At 42.8% G+C, this 15,750-nt stretch overlaps 1 protein-coding gene across 1 annotated transcript; it reads left to right on the top strand.

The window, feature by feature from the left end:
• Window positions 1-4,150: 4,150 nt before the first annotated feature.
• On the top strand, window positions 4,151-13,858 carry taldo1 (transaldolase 1). Its single transcript, XM_036535442.1, has 8 exons — window positions 4,151-4,507; window positions 9,243-9,366; window positions 9,648-9,755; window positions 9,909-10,040; window positions 10,219-10,394; window positions 10,968-11,165; window positions 12,880-13,025; window positions 13,451-13,858. The coding sequence occupies exons 1-8, from the start codon at window positions 4,411-4,413 to the stop codon at window positions 13,481-13,483; spliced, it is 1,014 nt and encodes a 337-aa protein (XP_036391335.1). The 5' UTR covers window positions 4,151-4,410; the 3' UTR covers window positions 13,484-13,858.
• Window positions 13,859-15,750: the final 1,892 nt, after the last annotated feature.

Raw genomic sequence — 15,750 nt, 5'->3', positions numbered from 1 at the left:
GCTAGCTAACGTTAGTTTCAACTAATTTGAACAGATGAAGCTGGGTGCTAGTTCTTTCATTAAATTAGCTAGTGATAGCTAGATTGGAAGCAGTAATATCTACCTAGCAGGTTAATGTCAGTTGCAACTAGCTAGTCACTTAGCTAGCTAGCTGGCACAGTTAGACACAAAGATGTTCATACAAATGTTTGAATAAAATTGCAAACATAAAACTATATCCAGAAAATTAACTTATTGTATGACTGTGAATGAGTGAGCCATTTTGGACGCAGCCTTCGTCTTCGCAAAGCTTCTGCTAAGTAAGGTTGCTGGTTTTTAAAATGGCGCTTGTATCTTTTCACTGCAACTCAGCATCGAGATTTAGGAAATTGTTACTTTAAAAAGTAAAAGCGGCAGTAAAACTGTATTTCACACTATTATTATAGTTAAACTTTGCAATTAATCCAAGGTTCACATGCGTGCCGAACCGTGGGTGGGGATCCGTACCGATAAACTACGGTCCATTACACCACTAGATACAGCAATGGAGTATTTCTTCTCCTGTTTTTGAAAATGTTCCGTCTTGAACATTTTGTAGCGTACACTCATTGTGAAAAAGCCTAAACATTAACGCTATCAAGAGCTCTTTAGCTAGCTAGCTCCAAGTAAACAAATAGACCGGAAGTAACCGAGCAGTATTATTTTGAATCGGAAGTACGTCACAAAGCCTAGTGCATGTAACGAATTAGTGTCTGAACTACAGGCTTCTCAAACACATCATCACTGGTATCCTTCGCCAGATAGGGTATCCCATAAGTCTTTGCGATTACCTCAGGCTTCTCAACTTCCGTTAAATTTATGGGGGCTGACATTACCACAGCGGTAGATGATGTGGTAGCAGAGGAGCTCATTATAAATGTCCGTATACAGTGAACTCAATAACCTGTTGCGGTTATTACTAAAAATATATTGTAATTATTGAATACACTGGAATAATGTACGGAATGTTTTTAAGCCTCGGTGAGCTTTCTAGTAGAGCTTGCTAGTAATCACATCACTTTCCAATAGAATAAGATAGCTGTCTAACCTAGCGGTAGTTTGGTTATCCATCGAACAAAGGTGAAGTCTTTTACAGCTACTGAAATACTTAACACGATCTGATTAAATTGAAAAAGGTAACTGATCTAGTGGCTAGTTATTTATTTACACGAACATCACACTAATTTTCTCTCCAGGACGCGAACGATCTGAGACGTCATCCTATCTTCAAAGTGTGTCCAGATTTTATTGCCGTTAGGATGCTACCTTATTAGGGAGTTCACTTTTAAGGATGCAGGCAGCAGGCAGGTGACTTAGTATTGGGACACAGCCATTAATAAAGCTGGCTAACCACTTGTACATTTCTGCAGTTTCCTTACAGTGCAAAAATTTAATTGCTGTAACCCCCGGTTTCCTGAAGCAATTTACTGGAAACTGCACAACATTAGTATAAGCCCCTCCTCTAAGACTCGGTTTGCCGTCTCATAGGGCCGTATTCTCCCATGCGCATAAGTCCAAAAAAAGCACGCAGCTACGCACTTTTCAGCCTACGCGTATTCTCCCCTTGACTTAAGTCTATGATTTACGCGCCATGAAGGCAGTTACGCGCTTTGGGCGGAGCAACCCCCAAATCGGGGCGTTTCTTATGTAAACCCTATTTACGCGTATTCTGCCCTTGACTTACGCGCTTTTCAGCTACGGGCTTCTGAGGGCTGAAGTAAGTCAAGTACCACTACATGCGAAACAAACACCATATTGCATTTTAAGTCTGCGGTAGGCGTACTTTTAACATTATTATACTTGTACAAATAAAGTTAAAAATTTACAATATTTTTGTGTCATTAGTTTTCAACTACATTTCTTGTAACCCTATATTACATTGTTAAACAGAAAAAAACGTTTTACATCACATCGTTTCGTGAACAAGCCTGGTAAATAATTAGTTCAATTAGAATAAAACAGAAATATCGATTAAGATGAGTATAAATAGGACCAATCTTCTAGTATGCCTTAACAATTCTAAACCAAAATGCCTGCTCTGCATTTGCTTGTGCTCCTGAGAGAGTGGGAAAGACGGTGAAGAGCTCGCCAAGCGCAAAGAAGACAGGCACGAGTATTCCTCCGAGTATTCAACCTCGTTTGGATATACTGGGGCTCACTGACGCGCAGTGCATCCAGCGATTTCGTCTCGATCGTGAAGCCATCATCCACCTGTGCAGACTCCTGGACAAACAGCTTTCCAGCCACAGTAATCACTTGCATTCCCTACCGGTCCTCATCAAAATCACCAGTGCTCTGTCTGTTCTTGCATCTGGGTCATTTCAGAGGGTGGCTGAATTTTTAATAATAGGCTTTTCAGCATGTGTTCAAGCGTGGACAACAGAACATGCATTTTCTTGCACTTTTTCCTCAACAGTGCGTTTTTATTAATGAATCTCCGCATGTCAAACATGTCTTTATACAACTATCGCCCTGTAACCCTCACATCAGAAATAATGAAGTGCTTTGAGAAGATTATGAAGGACTACATCTGCTTCTCTCTGCTATGCACTCTGGATCCCCTTCAATTCTCCTACTGCCCCAACCACTCCACTGATGCAGTCACTCACGTACTGCACATTGCCTTATCCCACCTTGACATCGGCAGAGGGAACTATGTTAGAATGCTGTTCATTGAGTAAAGTTCAGCTTTTAACACTATAGTCCCCCCCCCCCTTACTGGTCAGTAAGCTTCTGGGCCTTGGACTGCATAGCTCTCTGTGCAAATGGATCCTAAACGTCCTGACTGGTAAACCACAAGTGTTCCTCAGGGTTGTGTCCTCAGTCCCCTGCTGTATTCTTTGTACACACATGACTGTGTGGCAAAGAGTAGCTCCAACACCATCATTAAGTTTGCAGACGATACTGTGGTGGTGGGCCTGATCACCAACAACAACGAGAAGACCTACCTGGAGGAGGTGGATGACCTGACAAGATGGTGCCAGGTCAACTACCTCTCCCTTAACGTCAGCAAAACAAAGGAGCTGGTAGTCAACTTCTGCAAGACACGACAGAGGAGCTACACCCCACTCTCCATCAACGGTGCCCAGTGGAGAGGATGAGCAGCTTCCAATACCTTGGTGTACTTATCACCGAGGACCTGACATGGATCACTCACACTTCCACCCTGGTGAAAAAGGCACCACAGCGCCTCTATCACCTCAGACTGCTAAAGAAATTCAGACTGCCAAAACAGATTTTAAAAACCTTATACTCTGGTGCCATCGAGAGCATTCTGACAGGATGCATCACTGACTGGTATGGGAACTGCTCTTCACAGGACTGTAAGGCCCTGCAGAGGGTGGTGCGACTAGCTGAGCATACCACAGGGACTCCCCTCCAGGACTTGTCTACCAGGCGGTGCAGCACCAGAGGCGGTAAGATAGTGAAGGACCCCCATCACCAAAACCACAGACTCTTTCAGTGGCTGCGGTCAGGCAGATGCCTCCGCAACCTCAAGTCCAATAATGAGAGGCTCCATAGGAGCTTCTTCCCACAGGCCATCAGAACACTAAATGCAGGTCATACTGGAGTCTAACTCCGTTCTGCACATTTTTCTGTTGTGTTTTATATCTTCCTTAAGTTTTTTCTTTTTATATTTTTATATTTTTTCTTTATATTTTTACTATCGTGAGTAAATTATATCTTTTCTGTTGTGTTTTGCACAGTCTGCCCTGCTGCCGACCATCATTACACTGCACTGTACATTGTACCTTGGCATGTGACAAATAAAAAACTTTGACTGACTTAGCTATACATAGGCCCAGCACATGTGTCGTTAGGTATATTTACTTTATTTTTGGGTTTATGTCATACATAGAAACAAATGCTTTCCTTTGAGGCAATTCGTAATATAGCTCTCCCTTTGCATCTATTTTCAAAATCAGAGTCTGGTTTATGGTTTGAATGGATTTCAATGACATACACATGATAAATGTAGAAGACCACGTTCCACGTTTTCCCGACAGCCAAAATAAACGAGGTTGTGACTCAGTCTACTTTTATTTAAAATAATTCACGCCTCTTTCATGAGCCCGCCTTCATTCTGAAGTTAAGCGCTGTGGGCGTGATCGGATCGCATAGGGGAGAATACGCGTAACTGAAATGCACGTAACTGGAGGCGAGCAAAAAAGGACTTACGTCCGAATGGGGGAATACGGCCTATCGTGAGTAGAGAGGTGTGCGAGCCTCCAAGTGTTGCCCATTGGTTGGTGGCAACGGGTTTAACATTTGACCCCTCCTCTACACTGTCGCGCCATTGTGTCCAATTGACGCTAGCTTTTCCCTTGGAACCGAAAATTCTCCGGTGTCACGCGCTTTGGAATAAAAAAGGCCCCCTGTTCCTCTCTCACCATGTCAGTCTCACCAGACAAACGGCGAAAGATGGAGTCTGCGCTGGACCAGCTCAAGAAATACACCGTGGTTGTGGCGGACACCGGGGATTTTAATGGTAACGTCAGACGAAATGAGTTTGTACTCTGCCATTTTACCTGCGCGCCACATCGCTAAATCGCACAGGGTTAATGTTATTTTGTCGGAATACTGGACCTAGACAATATGTCAGGTGTTGCTGAAGTCAAACCGATACGTGATACTGTGTAGACCGAAGTTGATGTCTGATACACGAGCTTTTCGGTAACAGGCCCTGCATGTAAACCAGTTACTGGGTGGTTAGCTAGCTAGCATCCTTGTTAACCTCGGTTAGTTTACTTATATTAGCTACTTAGATTAACAAGCGGCAGGGTGTATTTGGGTCACACGGTTGTTGTAGCAGAGGAACATGAAGTTGCAGTTTTTGGTTGTTATAACCTGGTGTCTAAATCTATAAAACGTCGACGCTTGGTAGCGTTAGCCAATAATGTACCTTGTTGGACCGAGGTGGCGTATTAGCCCACAGTCAACATTTCAGTGGGCTGTAGGCCTAGAGATAGCTGGCGAAATTTGTCACAAGGCTGCTAACTTGCAAGCAGCATTGTATTCAGACTGCTGCAGTTCCATAGGTTATTCGCGGTTAAACAGTCGTTATTTATTTAACTATTAAATTGTGGTAATGATAAAATGAAGTTTACCCCCAGCAGTTTAACATTGATTTATTAAATACGCTTTGATGAAAACTAACTTCGTCGACATTCCATGTTCCTTGTTCATATTCCACAGAAAGGCAAAACAAACGTCTTCAATGCCCCAGTGCTGTTGAAATAAAATATAATCTGTTAGTATCTAATGAGCTTTTTTCCATCCAGTATGCACCTTTACATCGGCGTGGCCTTGAATTAGTGCAGTGAAATCAATTGTGCGATAAAATGAAGTCAAGAAATGGTGGAAACTGTGTTTCATATGTACAAGTAAGGCCCAGGGCAGTTTTATCGTCATTTATTGCAGTTGTTCCTACAAACGTGTAGGTAAGTTGTAAGCCATATATGCATATGTTAATTCGTTCTACAGTCAAGGCAACTCGCTTCCGGGTGGTGGTCAAGTGTGTTGGAATTCTTCTGCTTTAGGGTTTATTTTAAGTCATGTGCTCACCTGCAATATTGGGGAATTGGATTGCATGAGATGTGCATTTTATCATCCACCAGAATTATAAAGACATACACTTTTGGTTTGTGGTTGAAATTTTAACTCTAAATAAGCTTTATTGAGCTGTTTGTTCCACAGATCTCTCATTTCTGACTTTCCTGAAATGGCTTCATGAACGAGGAGAGCTGTGTTCTGTGAAAATATGAACAGCTAAAGCAAGCTGCAACGCCCAATGTCGTCTTGCACAATCTGCACATGTAAGAGGATTGCATGTTGCTGGCCCGTTACTGCTTAATGCTCCTGATCGTTCTCCTCGAGCCCCCAATGGATCAGGTCATAGATTGCCTGTCTTTCTTCCCATGTTGACAGAAATTATATTTATATCAGTACACGTATACCCCTCCCCACAATTTGGTGTGGAGATTGTGAGATGCGTGTGTCTAGAACATTCTTTTTGCCGTTATCCAATTAGTTTGCTGTCTTTTTCATTCTATGTTTGGTCAGTGTGCAACGCAGAGGAGTCATGCTCTGGACAAGTTTGTGTCCAGTGTATTTGTTTCTTCAGGGGTACCATAGACTGAACTCTGATATATAAGGAGGTGGCTTTTTTCTATGGTGAGAAAAAGCATGTGCCCTCACACACACAGAGTGCCTGAGAGCAATCAATTTCTCCTTGACTTCAGCGCACATGGCTTTAAGGGGCGGGCCATGCACCCTTGCTTGCATGAGCACAATTCCAAGAGTTGACTGCAGAGCCCTGCTCCCACCCCATTACTAACCTGTGTGATTAATATAAAATGCCTGTATAATGATGAGAACAGGTCATTTAGCCCATGAAGGTGTGTGGTATTGCATGTATCTGACACTGTACTTAATTCACACGGGTCTTTTCCTGCATTAGGATAACATCAAACAAATGATGGTAAAATAAAATACGGAAACCCTGCTCTTTCAGACTGCCACAAAATGTAAAGAAGATTAAAGGGTAAAATGGCAGTATGTGTTGAAGTTTCACTGTTCAATGCTTCTTGAATGATCCAAGCTCTCTGACTCTGCTGAAGATCCTGGCAGGCTAGTCTATGAGTTAATAGCCTTTATTTCCAGGTTTGGTATCAGATTTACCTATGATTTCCTGCTGTTTGGTTCTGTTGATAGAGGCTATTTCAAACTAAGTTCCGTGGTTCACCATACTAATACCTTTTAGAATTTTAAAATATTATTTCAAATTTCTATTTTACCGAGCAGGTTTTCTTCAACAGGCAAACTACCCCAGCGAATTACATTGCAGATTTGTTACACTTTGAGAGTTTTCACTTAAACCTGTACTCCCTACGGCCGTGTATGTGAAGTACTGTGGATCTCGTTTCCCCCATACCTGTCAGCACAACAGTGCTCTCGCGATTGTGTTCAAGTAGCCTATATTGTGTGCCTGACAAACTGCAAGTTGGGTCTCCTTTATAAGAAAACATCAGGTTTGGATATTATGGAAGAGAATTAATTATGATGAGTAATATGCATGCTATGATTAGTGGTCTTTAGTGTAAAATGGCTTTATATTTTTGAAGACGTACAATAATGAGAGGTAGGCAGAGAGGCTAAAGAGGTCATGTGAATAGTCTGATACTGTAAATACTTCCTGTACTGCGCAATTTAAAGACGGTAAAAGACTAGAAAACGTGTGGCCTCTTTTACTGCTTCTGTTTTTGTATATCTGCATTTTCCTGAACACAGTATTCAAAATGGAGTGTAATTATGGAACCTTCTTTGATTTGCATTCAATACTTTTGGTGACATACCCCAACATCCTGTTATTCCTTCAATCTGCATCAGCCCAATCTCTAACTCCTGGCATTGAAACTCTAGTCTTTTCCATGTTGTGCACGCTCTGCTAGATTTGAGACAGGCATCCTGTGGAGCCAATGGCAGGCAGTTCTGCTGTGGCTTGAAAGGAGATCAACATTCCTTTTCCATTTTCCACTCCCATGTCTGTTCCATCTGCTCATGAGTTCAGTACATCTGTACATGTGCTGTCAGACTTTCTGAAAGTTCCTGTCTGAGTGACTGTCTCTGTGGAAATGAGTTGGATGTTTCTCTTGTGGTCTGTATGTGGAGGAGTGAAGTAACTTTGCCCTGTCATTGTGATGGGCTGAATGTGCTTCTGGCTGGGAAACTTCATTAGTTCCTGTTTTCCTTTTGATTCTTCCTCCCACTGACTGCTGGTCAGAAGGTCACAAATATTTGAAGTGTAAAGGGAGCTGCATAGTAGTGAAATGCCTTTTTTGCAGTTTATTGCAAGCTTCACCAAGTGCAGACATTTTGAATTCCATTCCTACTTGTGAACCTTTAAATGGAGTTGACCACAGATAGTTCAATAATTTAGATTGATAATGTCTTTTGTGATTGAAACTTCTAGCATTAATGAGAATGTGCTAACTCATGCTGAAATTAAACAATGAAACTTGCAGGTCCAGCAACCCACAGGACAGCACTACTCGTGTTAGCCTGGCTCACAGGCATAGTCTGCCACCCTTGCTAAACAGCCCAGCTAAATGCCTGTTTGAAATGAGGACACCGTGTTTCCTGGAACAAATGGAATTACCTTGCAAATGTCTTATATGTAGCTTCACTTATGCCTGCTATGTTATCATTTTGTCTGTTTTCCACATTAATCCCAGAGCACTTCCTCCTTTGCCCAGTTTGTTAGTATCTTATTTAGTTATGTCATTTAGTCAGACAAACATTTCTTTGCTTACCAGATGCTCATCCCTGGAGCAGGTTACACAAGTAAGCCAATAAATTTGACTAATTTTTAAGGTGAAAATTGAATGCTTAAAATGCTTAAAGTGCTTTGAATTGATTCCCAGAAATTTAAGTGTTGGAATACTTGGAAAAACATTGGTCAATAAAACTAAAATGGTCTAGTCTACAAAAATTGACATTTTAAAAAGAATATTGTATGTGACAATTGTGCAACAATTTGTTCATTAAAATCATAAGAATGGATTTAGCTTTTTCTCCAGCTGTCCTGTTTTTGAGTAGCTGCCCATGTGGCATGCATCAGTGCACACCAGTGTTGAGCACAATGGAAACAGTTTGGCAACCTCAGATGACAATGCTTACATTTTCCTGGCATTGTAAAATTTTAAGTTCATACCTACTTGGCAGGATGTGGAAGAGTATTGTAACTGGGTTTTGGCAGATAACAAGAATCCTCATTGAACCTGCTGTAAGCTGTGTAAGTACATTGCCAGCATGGGTTAGTCAGCCTGGAAGAGCCATGAAGAGGTGCAGTGACTTGCTGCGTCATTGTGAAATGCATGGCCTGCTGTGCTTGCCTGCAGACCACATACTCCTCCTTAAGTATGAGGGTGTGTTGGTGTGGTTAATTATGGCTGTATCTGCATGACATTTCCTGGTGTCTGGGTTTCAGTAATACGTGTATGTTAATAGGTATGTGTGTGTTAGAGAGCGTGTGTGTTAGACCAAGAGGAATATGTGTGTGCGTGTGTTTAAGAGAGAGACTGTGTGTGGAATGTCACTCATTCCACTCTGATGTAGCTTGTTCTACAACTGGATGAAATGTTGTGGGCAGACACCACATCTTAAAGAGACATACCTTACCACTCTTACTTGCGTCTCTTACTGTTTTCATCTGTGTCCCCTAGCCATTGATGAGTACAAACCCCAGGATGCCACCACTAACCCCTCCCTCATTCTGGCTGCAACCAAGATGCCTGCTTATGCACACTTGCTCGACCAGGCCATCAAGTATGGGATTGCTAAGGGCGGGTAAGAATAGCAGCCAGCCACCGTTGACCCCACGCATGACCCCTCAGTATGTTGTCATACCATTCTATCCTGCTCATTCAGCTACTTGTGACCACTGAGGCCTCTTAAAAGGATAGTAGTTTACCTTGACCATCACATTTTACATGGCTTATGTAATCAGAGCTTCACATTGAAAACTTCAACGCATGCTGTGATGATCAGAAGTGAGTGTGTGCTTTTACAACAGGTAACAGGTGTGTGTGCATGAGTTTGACAGTCTATGCGTTGTGACTTGAGTGCAGGAGTGAAGAGGAGCAGGTGATGAGCATCATGGACAAGCTGTTTGTGAGTTTTGGCTTGGAGATTCTCAAGAAGATCCCAGGAAGGGTCTCCACTGAGGTTGATGCCAGGTAATGTCCCAGCATGCCTGTCAGCTGCACCCTGAACCAACAGCAGAGTTTTTCCTCTGATGGCCCTATTTCTGTAGTATTAGTCTCTGACTGATGTACCTGTCTCATTCTCTCTGTCTTTATCCTTGTCCTGTGTGTCTTCTCTTGCCCTAGGCTGTCCTTTGATAAGGAGGGGATGGTGAGTCGTGCTCGGCAGCTGATCGCCCTGTATGAGGAGGCTGGACTGAGTAGGGACCGTGTGCTGATCAAGCTCTCCTCAACCTGGGAGGGTATTCAGGCTGGCCGGTGAGTCCTACAGCACTGTGCCCTACACATCCTGTGCTCTCTGCCCACTCTGGCTGTGTGTTTATAACGTGTGTGTGTGTGTGTGTGTGTGTGTGTGTATGTGTGTGTGTGTGTAAGAGGTATGTGTGTGTGATGCTCTTATGTGTGTGTGTAATGCACCTGCTTGTGTTTCACACAGGGAGCTGGAGGAGAAGTACGGGATCCACTGCAACATGACACTGCTGTTCTCCTTTGCCCAGGCGGTGGCCTGTGCAGAGGCCCATGTCACACTCATCTCACCCTTCGTCGGACGCATCCTGGACTGGTACAAGGAGAACACCGACCGCAAGAGCTACGAGCCACAGGAGGACCCAGGTAAAGCCAGGGCAATGTGTTCAGTTATGTTTAAGTTACAGCCTGTATCCAGGAGGATTTCTTTAACTTGCTGTTCACATATTATCTCCAGTTGGTTGTTTACTGAAGCAGCTCAGCTTATGAACTTTGCTCAGGGGAGCCAGCACCTCTCTACCTGTTACTCAACCATACAGCTTTCCGGCTTCAAATCCAGTATCCTCATTGCTATAAAGATTTCATATAGGTTGTACACCAGTACTGTAATAGAGCTAGTGTTCCGTGTGTTTTGGCCAAATTCTATTTGAATATAGAGCTTTTTGCTCACCTAGGAGGAGTGTGTAGCACCACAGAGTGGGGTCGGAGCAGCATTGCCTGTCCCAGACCAGGATCACAGCTATTTGTTCACCTTTGAAGTTGATCTTATGAAACCTGCTACTGTTAAATCTGGCCGGTTTTTACCACTGGGTAGTGGTCTGCTGTGGAAAGATTTAGTCCAGCTAAAACTGAACTATAAACAGGAAATGGAGGAGCAAAGGGGGCACTCTGTGCCCTGTGTAGTGCCATCAGTGATGTCTTTGTTTCTGTACATCACAGGAGTACTGAGCGTCACGAAAATCTACAACTACTACAAGCACTTTGGCTATAGCACAGTGGTGATGGGGGCCTCCTTTCGTAACACTGGGGAGGTGAAGGCGCTGGCGGGCTGTGACCTGCTCACCATCTCCCCTGGCCTGCTGGCTGAGCTAAGCCAGGACCACAGTGCCGTCACACCTGCACTTACACTGGAGAGGGGTAAGTTCCCACAACCACCTGGCTGAACCTGCCGCCGGGGCTTTAGGCGATATTAAAATGCATAACTTGCACACCAGCTTCTGTCTCTGTTCATCTGTAAACTTTCCAGACTATATTCCAGATTCCCTGCATTAGGAGTGGTGTTCATATTCAGCATCCTGTGTAACCAAACCAAAATGCCATGCCATCCCCTTAGCCTTTGACACTTATCCAAGATGATTATGAATATTAATAAGCCTCTCAAAGTAATTAAGCCTTTCAGTACTTTAACCCCTTTGTGCGTACGGTCACACCGGTGTGATTAACTGTTTAGCACGCATGCTAAAACCACTGCGATTAGAACACTAGATTGGAAAAATTCTAGCTAATTTTAGCTTTGAGGAAACGACGATTTAACATTAAAAAATACAGCAAATGCGGTGGTGAAAACTATGAGAAGCTTAACGCTAATGAAAACATAATGAACCATGTAATGTAACACAATACATAGCATAAAATAAGTTACATGCAAAAAGGTTAAGGTGAAAATGTTGGAATTTTTTTTTGTTTGTCTTTGGTTGAATATTGCAGATGGCAGTATTTCACAGTGCAGGAGTGTCATGAAGGGAAACAAAGCAGTTGGCAGAAATCGTACCCAAGCAGTCACCTTACAACATGAAACTGTCAATGGCAGGCAGACACAGTGGACATAACAATACCAGGAAAACGTAATACTCAAAAAGGGGTTGGATACTGCTCTTTCAATACCTGTAATGCATCAACAGACTGATCTAACTAGAGTATTGTTTTTAATTTCATCTGTCTTTTTCACATCTGCAGTTTTAATGAAGTAATGCTCTGTGTATTTATAATTTATGAAGAGGGATAAAATTTAGATTAAACATCGGTCTCAGAGTGACAGATCCTGTGGTCTTCCAAGCCAGTGGACTACTTATGTGTCATGAAGTTAGACTGTTGCACAACCACTCAGACACCTGCCCACTTTGCTGAGCGCAGGGCAGTCAATGCCTGTGGTACAACCTGTGAACAAACCCTCAAAGTCAAAAATCTGCTCAGACTTGCCTGTGCTGAAATGCACATCTGGCACGCATGCACTCACACCCTTCCATCCATCCATCCCAACAGGCTAACTAGCCATAGTGTTTCAACCAAAATTCTGAATGGTTGTTTGGCATTTCCATGTTTGGTGTTGTGACAGAGTTGAAGGCCCTGTTTAGACTGATTCCTGTCAATATGAAATGCTGATATCCCCATAAATATTTGGACCTTATCTGAGCTGTGCTAACTAATATTGCATATGCACATTATTCTGCTTTTCCCTAAGTCAAATATTGACTACACAAACATTCAACATTTCATTTCTGGACCACATATTGTGTAACAGAGTAAATTAAATGGAAAGTCATTGATAGCATGTCTGTATTGTATTCCAATAATGGAAAGCAGATAGCAGATGATTATGGTTCATCACATTAAATGGGCACATGTTGGATTGACACGGGTGTGGAATTCACACTGAAAAACATTCCAGTTATAGCTGTGCTTACTGGGCCACAGTGTTTTTCTTCAGTTATTGATGAGCCGAGTGGACTCATTTTAGTTTATAGTGGTTTGGTGTGAGTGCTGTCCCGCCTTGCAGCTGAGACGCTGAGGGTGGACTGGCTTGGGGTGATTGGCGTTTTTTGGAGTGACCATTCCACCCTCTCCTCTGTAGCCAAAGCGTGTGATCTGGAGCAGCTGCACCTGAACGAGAAAGAGTTCCGCTGGCGCCACAACGAGGACCGTATGGCAGTGGAGAAGCTGTCAGATGGTATCCGCAAGTTCGCCGCAGATGCCATCAAGCTTGAGAGTATGATCAAGGTGAGAGCAGGGGGGTAGCATCAGGTAGAGGCTCATTGCTGAGTATCACCTGGCCACCTGGGAAATGTGTCACATCTCCCTAATTCAAGTGAAGTGCAAACAAATGTTTTTGGAAACTGGATACACTGATGATTGAAGGAGTGCTGATGCAGCACTGGCAAAAGAGAATGACAGGAATCTGCTTTATGTAGCAGAGGTATCCACCTTATTATGTGTAGGCATGCAGTTTGCTGGCTTTTAACCCTCTATCACTTTGAATCAGCCAATTTTGAAAAAAAAATGTGACACATATTTTGAGGTCGGGAAAGATGCCAGTGTAAAAAGAGGCCATAAACAGCATCTCCTTGGCCCGGCTGCCTTCACAGCCAAGTAGAGAATGTGTACTTATGATTCATTTCTGTCTGTGTCTATGTCTGTGCTCACAGGAGAAGATCCTGAATGTAAAAAATGGCCAGTGAGGCAGAGTGGAGAATGAGGAACGACCCCCCAGACCTGCTGCTGAGAATGCTGCTGGTCCCCTCTAAACTTCATCCCAAAAAAATTCACCCCACTCCCCACTTAGGCTTCAGTCACCTCCCAACCAGAAGTGAACTGTGAATGTGAGAGAGCAGAGTATAGCTTGCCTTGTGAGCAGCATCATGCAACGTGTAATTGCTGCAGGACCGAGTACCTTTCTGCTCTACAATTCCTTTCACATTTAATGTAATTTACTACTGACCTCCACTTTTCCTCCTCTTCTGAATCTAACCCCCTAGAACAGCTGTCCTAAACTCTTTTTTCATGCAGTGATGTTGTGCATCATTTGGTCAATAAAAGTTTTTTTTTGATCCTTGCATTTTTTTTCCTTGATTTTGTTTTGTGGTTTCCAGACATCAAGCACAATTTGTGAACTTTACAAAAAACACTTGTTTTTGCTTCCTTGCACATAACTTGCACCATCATGTTTATCGCAAATATAGTAATAGATGACTGTAGAATTCCCTCTCCACTGCCTGAGACCAGCTTGAAGTGTGCCACGACTACGTAAAGTAGCGGACGATTGGTGTAGGTTTTTACTGTCTTGTGGCTTGGCTCTGCCACATACTATCTGTACAGTACTTACAGGACTTATAGTCCTACAGGACTGATTGCTCCCAGTAAACTAGTGAGGTGAACTAAGTAGTGAGTTGGTACAAATGAAATGTACTGTAGTTCCTGATTCATAATTCCACACAGTGCTGTGCTTCAACTCCTTCCTGATGCTGGTTTTGTAGAGATCAGGGTAGTTTCCTTCTGTACACCATGTGTCTGGAAAGAAAATAGTATAATACTAATACATTGTGGGGAAAATGATGGGCTAAGTAACTCTTGCAATTGATTCAGAAACTAGATTGTGTGGACTTTTTTTTCTTATGTTGTGTATGTATACAAAGGTGCATTTGGTAAACCTTGTAGGAAGGGATAAGCAGCTTTGTATGCAATTGATACATGTGAAACTTCCTGGGTTGTGCATTCACACTGAGAGCTTATTTGCACAGTTCTGTGATGCCTAAATGCTACTGGTAGATCCAGTTTGGGTTCTTTGGGGCTGCCTGTGTGCTCTCCTCCCTGCTGCATTCCTGCATTATACAGAAAGCAAAAGCACCACAGAGGAGTGTGCATTCACTGGAGTGACTGTACAGGAGCGACTACCTGAAGACGTGACGGACAGCTGCCCAGGGCAGACCCGAGAGAATAGAATCCACCAACAGTCTGAGCAGGTGGGATGGATGTGAACAGCCATGCTGACCGCAGCTCTGATGCATTGATTGTTACTTTTATGAGGTCTGAGACAGGACAGACTTTGTATCTTTGCGCATGTACCGTTTCCTGGTTCTGCTTGCCATAATTGTCCACAGTGTGTAATTTTGTCTTCTGAGCAGGCTTGCGTCATCTGTCTCGGTAATGTTTCACACAAGTTGGTGAGCCCTTCTCTGTGGGCTTCAGTGCAATAAGTCCCATAAGATAAGGGTACAAAACAGTGGTTTCAGACTTGAGACCTTATCAAGCAATGAGCTATCTGCATTCTCAAAGACAGGAATGTGTCATAAATTCATAATCACACATAGTCTCAAACCTAGAGATACCTAGGCAAGTATTATTAAACAAATTTGAATTCAGTGAATTTAATGCCACGTGTTCATTGCCTAAATAAGAATCTTGAGTATTTTGAGAGAAAAAAAGGTTGTGTAGTTAAGTTAGTAAAGTAGCTATGGTAACATGGTAGGAGAAAAGCCTTTCTACTGATGATAAATGCTGCCTTGTGGAGTCAATAGTCAAACAATTTAGTTAGAATTTTGGTTCTGCTATGACGGTGTAGCCACATGCCACTAGGAATTAACGTGGAGACATTCAAAAATAATGTGACATTTAAAAACAGACTATTGAAATATCTTATATTAAAAAAATGTTCATTATGGACTTAGCATGAAGTTGCATGGTGTGAAAGAGGTACTGTGGTCACATGTTCTCACGAACTCTGTGACCACATTCTGAGAGATGCTGGCAAAAGTCAGAAGTACAAATGCAGGAGCAGAACAGGGTGATTTTTTCTGTTTAGTGGAGCCTGATGCCTTTAGGGAATTGGATGTACTCTGTTAATGGTGTATGTGTGAGAGTGTAAATGCATGGGCTTTCTGACCCCGCCATATGTGTGTGCGTGTGACTGAATGCCATGTACATGTATGATTCTACACTGACCAGTGTG

The sequence above is a fragment of the Megalops cyprinoides genome, chromosome 8, assembly GCF_013368585.1.
Source record: "Megalops cyprinoides isolate fMegCyp1 chromosome 8, fMegCyp1.pri, whole genome shotgun sequence".
Classification (NCBI taxonomy): Eukaryota; Metazoa; Chordata; class Actinopteri; order Elopiformes; family Megalopidae; genus Megalops; species Megalops cyprinoides.
The sequence above is the reverse complement of the archived record's forward strand: the minus strand, read 5'-3'. Positions and strand labels throughout refer to the sequence as shown.